The 12,500-nt window shown below is 40.6% G+C and overlaps 2 protein-coding genes across 2 annotated transcripts in view; both read right to left on the bottom strand.

Moving 5' to 3' along the window:
• The window catches only part of LOC138055836 (melatonin receptor type 1A-like), a 2,019-nt gene extending 256 nt beyond the window's left edge, over positions 1-1,763 (bottom strand). The window contains exons 1-2 of the mRNA XM_068901706.1: positions 1,358-1,763; positions 1-426 (exon numbers count right to left, since the gene is read on the bottom strand). The exon at positions 1-426 is cut by the window's left edge and continues 256 nt beyond it. Of these exons, the coding sequence (XP_068757807.1) occupies positions 1-426; positions 1,358-1,728 (797 nt within the window). The 5' untranslated portion in view covers positions 1,729-1,763. The remainder of the gene's footprint in view (positions 427-1,357) is intronic.
• Positions 1,764-9,990: 8,227 nt separating this feature from the next.
• LOC138055837 (melatonin receptor type 1A-like) lies at positions 9,991-11,898 on the bottom strand. Its single transcript, XM_068901707.1, has 2 exons — positions 11,528-11,898; positions 9,991-10,672 (listed from the first exon to the last, which is right to left on the bottom strand). Exons 1-2 carry the CDS (start codon positions 11,896-11,898, stop codon positions 9,991-9,993), a joined length of 1,053 nt encoding a protein of 350 aa, XP_068757808.1.
• Positions 11,899-12,500: the final 602 nt, after the last annotated feature.

Consider the following 12,500-nt stretch of genomic DNA (forward strand, 5'->3'; position numbering starts at 1 on the left):
TTATCCACAATATCCAGGACTAAAATTGGACTCCAGCAGAAGATAAAGCCAACCACGGTTGCAAACAAGATTTTTGTTACCTTAATATCCTCTAATGAGAGAGAGACCTTCCTTGTATTTCCGTTCCGGAGATTCTTTGCCACAGTTCTCTCATGGGTTTTAAGCGCTTTGAAAACTCTTAGGTAGCAAACGATCAAAATTACCATTGATATTCCGACGAAGATGTGGAATGGAAGAGTAAGCAATGAAAACTTGGACTCAAAGTAACAAAAGAATTTCCCGGGATGAAACACGTAATCCTTACCAGCGGCGGTGTATGTCAAAGGAGTTGATAAGGCCGCAATCCAGCCTCCAAGGACTATAAGTTTGGCTTTGGTTGAAGTGAAAACGACTCTGTACATCGAGGTTTTAACGATGTGGAAATACCTAAAAGAAGGGAATGCAGTGCTTAATGCTCCGCTTATGTAAAAAAATATCTCGGCTTGGCCTCAACGTCTTCGGTTTAGGGTCTCTTTTGAGGGTCCAACCACAATAAAGCTAAATAACATATTCTCACTTTTTTTGTAAAGTCGGTGGAACTAGTGAATAGCACTGAACCAGCGAAGTACTTGATGAGAAATAGTTGTCATGAAAACGTGGCTTATATTAATTCTTTTGCTGGGACAGAAGTGCACGAAATTGCAACGCGCTGTCATTTTTAAGACTCACATATCTTTTCTCATTCGTGGGAACCGAAACAAACACGCTATGGTTTTTACATTTTCTTGAATTCAAATTAGACTAGATGCCAAATTCACGTTGCCGCCGTAATTAACAAATAAAAAAACAGGTGTTTGCGAGAATAAAGAAAATTATCAGTTCTTACTGTAATATTCCCAGGAAAGTGCAAAAATAATGACGCTATGCTACAATTGTACCTTAGACAAGGTCAAGTTAAAGTGTATGTTTTCCCCACAAAAAGTCGAGAAAAAGCAAAAAAGAGTCATCACAGTTTTGTTGTGACTGTTTCGTGGTGTAACGCTTTTCTCTTATACTATTTTTCAGAAATCTTGTCAAAAATAAACAGAGGATAGGTTGTGAAATCAAGCCACATTTGAACACTTCCTTCAAATTGTTGGGGCGAACATTTGTAAAGAAACTTTGACAAACTCGAGGAAAGATTAACCTATAAGGGCACATTTTGTTCGTTTTTCGGCAGTTGAACGAATTCCATTCCAAAGAGAGATGAGCTTTATCTAGATTCTTGCGTTGGGTGAGGTGGAATCTCAGTGACTCCTTTTGTCTGATTTAGAAAAGATAGAAAATGACAAATAACTCAAGTTTAATTTGACAATGGAAATAGCTCAGCCTCACTCACCGGTTTATCGCTACCAAAGCAAGGGTGCCAAGTGAAGCGCAAGCTACCCACATAACAAGGAATCCCTGGATCTGACAAATAAGGTACCCAAAAATCCAATCTCCAACGATTAGAACACCAATAGAAAATGGTGCACAGATGTCCAACATAATGATATCAGATATGGCCAAGGAAATCACAAAATAAGCTGTAACGTTGCGAAGTCGATGATTTTTATACAAAACCAACAAAACTGCAACGTTACCAAGAGTGCCGACGGATACAATAAAAGCGTATAAAAACGATTCGCCAATAGTGGAGGAAATCGAGCGGGTAGCGAGTTCCTTATAAAGAGGGGACTCGTCTGCGATCTTCGTCGAAGAAGAAACCATTTTGCTGATCAGTGATATAACCACGAGTTGACGCCTTTTCGTGTAAAGGGGCTGACGTTTGTGTACTTTTTGCAATGTATTAGTGATGGTCGGCACTTATTAGAACACTGATGTTAATGAATGATCCTGACGTCTTTCAACCAGTAATTTAAAAGTTTCATCTAAAAAGTCATGGAAATCGTCATTGTGGCAAAGGTATGTTTATTGATGTCAAAAACAACCATTTATTTTGAACCAGACGAAAGGGTGAAAGCGAGCAGCCGATTTTTAAGTCTTGTCTTTAAAGCCATATAAAATTACTTGAAAGAATAATGCTAAATTATGTTATTGCTCGAAACAAGAACAATAAGAAAATACAGGGAGCATTTTCCGATTTTCAAATAGTTACAAAAGAGCAAATATTTACTTAAATACAGGAAGGATATTGAAAATTCATCAAACAAAGGCGACAGGTGAATTTGCTTTCAGTTCTTAAACAGGGAGAAATATCAGAGAATATATGCAATGTAGCAGACATATGCTTTAAGTGAGTGAGATAGGCATCAATGGCATCAATGGTGGAAGAGAGTTCTGAAGTCTACCAAGAGAGTATGAAGGTGAGAAGTAATCCCTCTTACTGGCCCTATTCCCATCGTAATTCCTCTTAAGTTATTTTTAGATCTCCTGCGAGATCCGGTATTCCCACGAGGGTTAACTGATAGCCAATCAAATCTCCCCATTTTTACCAATGTTGACAGCTGAGCGCAATGATTTGCGTCGTTCGCGAAAATGGGGACAGATGATTGGCTATCAGTTAACCCTCGTGGGAATACCGGATCTCGCAGGAGATCCAGAAATAACCTAAGAGGGATTACAATGGGAATAGGGCCAGTATGAGGGATTACCTCTCTTTCCTTCATACTCTCTTGAGTCTACTCAAAGTGGTTGCCCCGCCTATTTTGATCCCATTCTAGAATATTATTGTGATTTGATATATTAGGAAATGTCGTTTTATTTAAACAAATTAATTGATTGCTACGAGCCGGCTCAAGGAGTAGATACGAAAAACCCAGCGTAAAAACATAAAGAAAAAAGAAAATTATTTGACATTTGGAAAATATGCATTTATTTTATAAAAAGTAAATGCAGTGTTTTTTTCAGGGGAAACCGTTTATCGTAATTTCTGAGTGAAAAAGGGAAGGACTGGACCTCCCACTCAAGCAGGGGTTTCAATAAAATTTCAAGTTGATGATTGGTTTGCGTAGAGTAACCGACTGTATTAGCAAGAAAAAGGAAAGGAAGCAACTTGGAAGCTGTCAACATATGCGTTTCAAATATCAGACTTGTTCGCGTCTGCGACCTGTTACCTCACATAGATAAAAACACCAAAAGCAGCATTACCTGCGAAAATACCATCTCACTCGCTACGTGAATTTATTTATGTCAACTGGCCATAACCCCAGAAACCAGAACGACGAAAAGAAGAAGGAAAAACAATAGACCTAACTCTAATAAAAACCATGGCTTTCATGTTCATCATGCAAATTAACTGCAGTTTCTTTTGCCATTCTCCCTGCTTGTCAATGAACATACAAGAAAAAAACGCAGGTCAAGAAGAGATTAATTTTTTCGCTGCGCAGGCCTTGAGGGGCGTTTTCACTTTATCAGCCGTTCACGATTTTTTGCGAGTAAACACTATCGCAAACTTAACTAAAAACCGAAACAGAGCTTGCTTTCCGATTCCACTCCTCATATAGGATGTTTTCAACCAACCTCTAGAGACACCAGTAACAATAGAAAAATGTACTACTTCTGGTGGACAAACAAAAGAAGCTAATGAGAGATCTTTTGTTTTCGTCCACAAACAAGGCGGCGATGACGTCACGTGAAAACCTCCTATACAGGCTGTTTTAGTGCTCAACGTAGCACGATATTGGGACGAAGCCCTAATAACGCCTGTGTTAAAGGACTGAAGCGCCGCCAACCAAAACTAGTATATACCGCACAAGTGAATAGGACCTTATACGCTTTTTGATTGTTTAGATGTGACACCGGCGACGGACAACTGAAATGCAAACTGCCGCGTGGGTTTGGTCGGAACGTCTTCTATTAGCCGTTGGTGCGTCCAATAGACCGAATGCATAATTGTCGACCAAGAATGTATTCTTTTATTTATGTGCTAATTAGACTAACCTCGCTCTCAAGCAACATTTCTTTTGAATTTTGTCCATGCAAACGAGGCTAGTGAGTCTTATTTGCACATAAACAAAAGAATATATTTTTGGTCGCCATTTATGCATTCGGTCTATGGACCAAGCTAAAAGTAAAGGCGGATAAAGGCATCACGCAACGTTCGGTGATGTCAGTGCACTTGAAGGGTCGTGGTGGTGGAGGTCATAAAGCATTTCCGTAACACTCATTTTGCAAGCGCATAATATACTATTTGCGGCAAATGATACACCTACGGCAATGTGTCGGGAATAGGCTTGAGACAGCTCAGTCAAAACAAGCTTGAATTGAACGGTCGATACTTCGGCTTTGTCCATGTTAAGCTGGATGCTAAGAGCTGTTAGTAACTCATCGGCAGGGATCTCATGTATATGCCCACCACGAGTCCCACGATTTCCCATTATTCAATCATCCATATTCATTTACCTTCATCTATACCATTTACATGAGGTCTTTCCCAACCATTTCAGTCAGGCTAACACTTCTGAGTAGAGTGTAATGTACAGTGCTAAGTTTCTACCCCATACGAACCATGTGAGCGTTATAGCCCTACTAATGGAATGGGCCCACACAAGGACAGAGAAAAACTCTGACGTGGGTGCCGGGGAATTGAGCCTACGACCTTCGGGTTAGATCACCGCTGCTCTACCGACTGAGCCACCAGGTCACCTTGTATCTCAGTCGGTAGAGCAGCGGTGATCTAACCCGAAGGTCGTGGCTTCAATTTCCACCCGGGTCCTTGTATGGGCCCATTTCCATTAGTAGGGCTAAGGCTCACATGCTCATATGGGGAAGAAACAAAGCACTTTACATTACACTCTAATCAGTTAAGTCTGTTCAAATATAAGAGCTACACGGCCAACGTTTGCAAAAACGTAGTCCTTCCTAACACTTCTGGGGGAGAGGGGCGAGTCGCGTTTGACGACTAGTTTGCCGTCTTTGGTAAAATTGACAACATCAAGATATCTTTTGACATGTGCAAAGTTGGTGAGCTTTTTGGATGAGCGTCACTTGTTAATTAAGTGATTACGGCCAGGCTACATGGCTGGTGAAGGAAAGGCGCTCATTGCCGCTTATTATTACGGAACTTAAGCAAGGACAACGGCGACGACAACAACACAAATTTGCATATTAACCCTTTCACCCCGTGGGGTTCCCTATTGACGAGTAAAATCGTCTGGCGTTAAACAGAGTAAAATCTATATTAAGTGGCACTCTTGGGAGTGAAAGGGTTAAGTGAGCAAACACAAAAGCTTTGCTCTCCTTTTTCATAGGTTTCAGAACATTTTTAATCTGGATAACAACCGTACTTGGCACATAATCTGCCATATATGACACCGCCCTAATCCCGCATTCTTTTCGAGCTCCAATTATTTACTTTCCTGATCCAATGAGTTAATTGTCTAGACTTGTACACGAAGTCTGTATCGCTTAAGTGTATATTTTCAGTTTTGTGGGCAGACGTATTCAACAACTAGACCCTCCGTGAGGGTACACTGGGTTGCCTGTGGTACGTGCACCGTTGCAAACAATTTTTTTCAAGGTCATTAAGAAGTCATACCAGAAGAGGCCCTTTGGCTCACAGGTCCTCACACGTTCGTACGACGAAACAGATCTGTCCTTGCGTAATATGTAGCTCTAACAGTGCACGATATTGTTTTGGTATTGTCTATTATTGTAGTGCCATGGTAGAAGTCTTGGGTAAATAGTCTGAGAAGACATGTGGTTACTAGCAAAGTACTGAACCCAGAAAGATTGAAGAAAATAAATGGGAAGTGAGAAACATTGGCTTCTGGGCTGACATGTTGATAAACTTCTTTTCACCACAAGTTTAAGCGTGCCCGCTGAGCATCTGACAGCTTTGTAATGCCGAAGTTCACTGAAGTCAGGCCCTGTTCGGCGGGGTTAGTGTTTGGATGGGAGACCAAAACAATATACCCCTCATAAAACAGAAGCATCGGACTATCGGAAGCATCGGAAAATACTATTAACGCTAACAAATGCGAACTCAGCAAGGTACAGATCTTGTTAGCTTGCTTTATGCAAAAACAAATATTGATGCAAAAGTAAATAACTATTGATACACAGTTTTTAGAAAGAGCAGAAGGAAGTCTCCAGGACGGTCGATCGAGAATAACATATTTACGACATGAAAACAACATTAATTTTGAACCGTGAATATAGAATATAAAAAGTTACGATCAGCGACAAACATTTTGGGAGATTTTTGCTACGTTCAAATAAATCGCCAAATCGAAAGTGACATGGCCGGAATTCAGCGGGCACCGTGATTAAGTTACCGCGGCATGTTTACTCGCCAAACAGTGAAGTATCTGTGTCAAATGATGGCAAGATACCGGGTTTTTGTAAGTTTCTCTTTCAGTCAAGTGTTATAAAGTTTGACAATGAAATGAGCGAAGTCAAAATAAAGATCACAATCGCACAACTCTTGTTTATGCAAAGTCAAAATTTACTCTCCAAGACGCGTTCGACGTTATTTATCACCAGGTAATTTCATCATTTTGGAAATGGCAGCTACTTTATTATTCATCTGCGTCACAATTTTTCACTGATATTGGGGCTCATTTTGTTGAAACTCAAGCAAGCTTCCAACAGGCCTGTGAACCCTTCCTGCTTACAGAGCAATACTAAAAAACTTCTCCCATATCACATTTCACCCTTAAGCTCGGAAATTCAATACACAACATGATATTATAATTCACAAAGGCAGAAAATTCCAGCGAAAAATTTATTGAAACAAACAACATATTTGCTCTTAGAGGCGAGAACCTCTTCCTATTTCATTGCGTGCGTGAAGGCAAGAAACTCAATCGTGTCAAATTACCATGTACTTCAGGTAAATACAGCTCACTTTGATTTCGGCTCGACGGGCGATAGATTGTTGTCGAAGTCCATTACTCGTCGCTTTTAAGATTCCACCGCCTGTATATCCAATTGACCTGCCATTCATGAGCTTCATAAGGGTATATTTTGTTCAAAGATCCACTAAAACGCCATTCGCGTTACATGACTTTCGACCCCATTGCCGGTTAAGTTTATCATTCTACTGTGTCCACCAGAGAAATCTACGCATTTCCCACTACCCTCTCGATCCTAAGAAAATAAGCGCAGAAGGCTCTATGCACAAAGCCACCACTTAGCAGGGGAGTGACAGGCAAGACTTTTACCGACACGGAAAAAAAATAAGAAAACGACGAAATCAACGCAGACCTCGACTGGTTTGCCATAGGCAACCCAGTAATGACTCTATGAACGTACGTTGGATATGAGTTGGTAAATGGCCTACGGGAGGCGTAGGGCCGAATAAACTAAAAACAATTTATAAAGGTTTATAAATTAAGTTGATGTGACAACTATGACCTCTGCGAGGGATATGCATTTGAACCAAGACTATTTTCTGTTGTCTGCGCTTATTAGACCCACTAGCCTGGTTAGCAAAGACAAAATACAAAAGAAATGTTACTTTAGAACCAGGCTAGATGGTCTGATTAGCACATAAACAAAAGAATAATATATCGGCCGCCATTCATACATTCGGTCGATACACCTTATTATCCATTCACATCCTTGGCGCCTCGTGCTTATGGACTAGCACGTCTAGTCTGACATTTGCTACTGCGTCATTCCAGTTCTGTCTTTATTGCGAAAACACTTTAGCTCAGAAGCATCTACACTGAAATTCCCTCCCTCTTTTCATACCTGGTGCCTCAATAGCATTTCCCAGGTCATGTCATGGGAATTAGTTAGTTGTAAACTATCTGTGGATTTGTTACAGTTAATGAGCTATTTTAACACGGACGCATGCAGTGTGTCAATGACATTCTTTTCTGATACGAAGGGTTAAATCCCACTTTGCGCTTTGTAAAATAATGATCTAGTCAATAATGTAAAGTAAAATATGGGTGGGGATGAAATGTTCCCATCCGGGTCACCCTTTGCCCCAAAGACTAAGTGTACTAGGGTTGTGTGCCTTCTGATCGCGCACAGTTATCATAGAAACCCGTGGCGCAACCCTAGATAGGTAAGGACCTCGCAACCTTCTGGAGAGGATTGTGGCCTTGGGGATTGTAATCCCTTGGCGCGGATTGTAACCTCGCATTGCCAACTTGTTGTCATGACCTTGGGGATTGCAACCCTTTGGAGAGGATCGCGACCTCTCTTTGCTTGGCAACTTAGTTAACCTGCCTTTTCATGACCTTCAAATGGAGTGCTTCATCTCCTACCCCATTACCCCACAAACTGCTTTCTGTTACACTTATTGTCTTGGGTGAGCATTTTCCGATTTTCAAATAGTTACAAAACAGCAACTATTTACTTAAATACACGAAGGATATTGAAAATTCATCAAACAAAGGCGACAGGTGAATTTGCTTTCAGTTCTTAAACAGGGAGAAATATCAGAGAATATATGCAATATAGTAGACATATGCTTTAAATGAGTCAGATAGGCATCAATGACATCAATAGTGGAAGACAGTTCTGAAGTCTACTCAAAGTGGTTATTTGAGATATATATGAAATACATCATATAATTGAACTGCGGGTATGATTTCATACCCGCAGTGCAATTATATGATGTATTTCATACCCGCAGTGCAATTATATGATGTATTTCACATATATCTCTCACTCATAATTACTTATCACGGGAAGTTGTAAACTCAGAAGTGACCAGCTCCCAACGTCAGTGGCTTCATAGCTCAGTTGGTTAGAGCATCGCACAGGTATCGCGAGGTCGCGTCTTTAAATAACGTTGAACTCCTGAAAAGAATTTTTCAGGCTTCTTGACGTAATAGAAGTTTGCGCTCATCACTGCGAGGCAACATGGTTTCATTTGATTTCATACCCCGCAATGCAATTAAATGATGTATTTCATATATATCTCTCACTCAAAATTACTTATCACGGGAAGTTGTAAACTCAGAAGTGACCAGCTCCCAACGTCAGTGGCTTCATAGCTCAGTTGGTTAGAGCATCTCACCGGTATCGCGAGGTCGCGGCTTCAAATCCCGTTGAAGTCCTGAAAAATTTTCAGGCTTCTCGACGCAATAGAAATTTGCGCTCATCACTGCGAGGCAACATGGTTTCATTTGATTTCATACCCCGCAATGCAATTATATGATGTGTTTCATATATATCTCTCACTCATAATTACTTATCACGGGAAGTTGTAAACTCAGAAGTGACCAGCTCCCAACATCAGTGGCTTCATAGCTCAGTTGGTTAGAGCATCGCACAGGTATCGCGAGGTCGGGGCTTCAAATCCCGTTGAAGTCCTGAAAAAAAAATTTCAGGCTTCTCGACGCAATAGAAATTTGCGCTCATCACTGCGAGGCAACATGGTTTCATTTGATTTCATACCCGCAGTCCAATAATATATGATGTATTTCATATATACCTTTCACTCATAATTACTTATCACGGGAAGTTGTGAACTCAGAAGTGACCAGCTCCCAACGTCAGTGGCTTCATAGCTCAGTTGGTTAGAGCATCGCACCGGCATCGCGAGGTCGCGAGTTCAAATCCCGTTGAAGTCCTGAAAAAAAAATTTCAGGCTTCTCGACGCAATAGAAATTTGCGCTCATCATTGCGAGGCAACATGTTTCATTTGATTTCATACCCCGCAATGCAATTATATGATGAAGCGCGTTTGAAACAATTGCTTCATCAAGTTTCATTTAACTCTGAGCTCTTTCCATTTCACAAAACGACCAGCGAAATCAGTCTCCACATATAAGCTCAAACGGTATATGAACCGATTAGACAGGGTGAAAGTCGTGTATTTGCAACTCATGACTTTTCGTTGGTTCTCTTGGTGTAGATTTCGAGAGCGATGCAGTCAGGCAGGGAGTTCAAGAATCTGTCTAAAATAACAGGAAATGTAAACAAAACTAACGCTTGAAACATATGAGCGATAACAAGACCTAAAATGAGAAAAAGTCGTGAAAGAAAGGAAACGCAGTTCCTCTCACTGAAGTACCATTGTACCAGAGAAAAGTGAACTTGCCGGTGAGTTGTTCCAAGGTTTCTGGTTCAGTTGATCGACAAATTGTTCAGTTCCCGCAAATGTGCTTCCACAGCCTTGGTCCTTGGGTGATCGTGTATTTTCTTTGGCAATTCCCCACCTACTCGTCCCACACGATGAATTCCGAACAACCTTAAGTAGGCTCTCCGATAAGAAGGATTCATGACGCCGTAAATGATGGGGTTTATTGCTGAACTGGAAATGCCAAATATAGTATACATGTAATAGGTTTCGCGGGTCAATTCCCATCCCGACCCGAGAAAGTTATCCACAACGTCCAGGACTAAAATTGGAGTCCAGCAGAATATAAAGCCAACCACGGTTGCAAACAAGATTTTTGTTACTTTGATATCCTCTATCGAGAGAGAGACCTTCCTTGTATTTCCGTTCCGGAGATTATTTGCCACAGTTCTCTCATGGATTTTAAGCGCTTTGAAAACTCTTAGGTAGCAAACGATCAAAATTACCATTGATATTCCGATGAAGATGTAGGACGGAAGAGCAAGCAAAGAAAACTTGGATTCAAAGAAACAAAAGAATTTCCCTGGTTGAAACACGTAATCCTTTCCAGCGGCGGTGTATGTCAAAGGAGTTGATAAGGCCGCAAGCCAGCCTCCAAGGACTTTAAGTTCTGCTTTGGCTGAAGTGAAAATCACTCTATACATCGAGGTTTTAACGATGCGGAAATACCTAAAAGAAGGGAATGTAGTGCTTAATGCTCCGCTCATGTAAAAAAAGGTCTCGGCTTGGCCTCAGCTTCTTCTGTTTAGGGTCTCTTTTGAGGGTCCTACCATAATAACGCTAAATAACGTATTCTCGTTTTTTTGTAAAGTCGGTGAAACTAGTGAATAGCACTGAACCAGCGAAGTACTTGATGAGAAATAGTTGTCATGAAAACGTGGCTTGTATTAATTCTTAATTCGTGGGAACCGAAACATACACGCTAAGGTTTTTACATTTTCTTGAATTCAAATTAGACTAGATGTCAAATTCACGTTACCGCCGTGATTAACAAATAAAAAAACAGGTGTTTGCGAGAATAAAGAAAATTATCAGTTCTTACTGTAATATTACCAGGAAGGTGCAAAAATAATAACGCTACGCTAGCTTAGATAAGTTCAAGTTAAAGTGTATGTTTTCCCTTGAAAAAGTCGAGAAAAAGCAAAAAGGAGTCATCACAGTTTTTATTGTGACAGTTTCGAAGTGTAACGCTTTTCTCTTATACTATTGTTCAGAAATCTTGTCAAAAATAAAGAGAGGATAGGATGTGAAATCGAGCCACATTTGAACACTTCCTTCAAATTGTTGGGGCGAACATTTGTCAAGAAACTTTGACAAACACGAGGAAAGATTAACCTATAAGGGCACATTTTTTTCGTTTTTCGGCAGTTGAACGAATTCCATACCAAAGAGAGATGAGCTTTATCTAGATTCTTGCGTTGGGTGAGGTGGAATCTCAGTGACTCCTTTTGTCTGATTTAGAAAAGATAGAAAATGACAAATAACTCAAATTTAATTTTGACTAAGGAAAAAACTCTCACTCACCGGTTTATGGCTACCAAAGCAAGGGTGCCGAGTGACGCGCAAGCTACCCACATAACAAGGAATCCCTGGATCTGACAAAGAAGGTACCCAAAAATCCAATCTCCAACGATTATGGCACCAATACAAAATGGTGCGCAGAGGTCCAACATGATGATATCAGATATGGCCAAGGAGATCACAAAATAAGCTGTAATGTTGCGAAGTCGGCGATTTTTATACAAAACCAACAAAACTGCAACGTTACCAAGAGTGCCGACGGATACGATAAAAGCGTATAAAAACGATTCGCCAATTGTGGAGGAAATCGAGCGGTTAGCGAGTTCTTTATAAAGAGGGGAGCCGTGTGCGATCTTTGTGGAAGAAGAAACCATTTTGCTGATCAGTGATATAATCACGAGTCGACACCCTTTCATGCAAAATACTTGACTTTTGTCTTGGCAATGTATTCAATGATTGCGCTTATTAGGATACACTGGCAGATGTCTCATACAGACACCTGCCAGTGAAAATTCATGCGGCTTCACACGGGATTCGCACCCGTGACCTCTGCGATGCCGAGGCCACACAGTTGGGAGCACTAGTAGTAGTAGTTGTTAGTAGTAGTCTTTATTTCACTGATAAAAATACATATCAAGTGTTACATTGATTATAACCATTAAATAGACGTAAAGACAGTAGAGTAACGATAACTCTCAAGAAAGAAACGACAGTTTTCAATTTACAAAACATGTTTCGACATTCTCATGTCATCTTCAGTTGCAAATGAGCTTTTAACGGTTGTAGTTTTTTCCTTCGCAACAGCAGAGACCCACTTCTTATTCAAGGGTGTGTTTCGGGATCAAACAGATGGGGTTGCCATGGGCTCCCCTCTTGCTCCAGTCCTTGCAAACCTCTTTATGGGACATCATGAAAAACTGGTTAGATATTTTTTCATCCTTCCAAGTCTTGTTCTATAGACGCTATGTTGATGACA

The sequence above is a fragment of the Montipora capricornis genome, chromosome 7, assembly GCF_036669925.1.
Source record: "Montipora capricornis isolate CH-2021 chromosome 7, ASM3666992v2, whole genome shotgun sequence".
NCBI lineage: Eukaryota > Metazoa > Cnidaria > Anthozoa > Scleractinia > Acroporidae > Montipora > Montipora capricornis.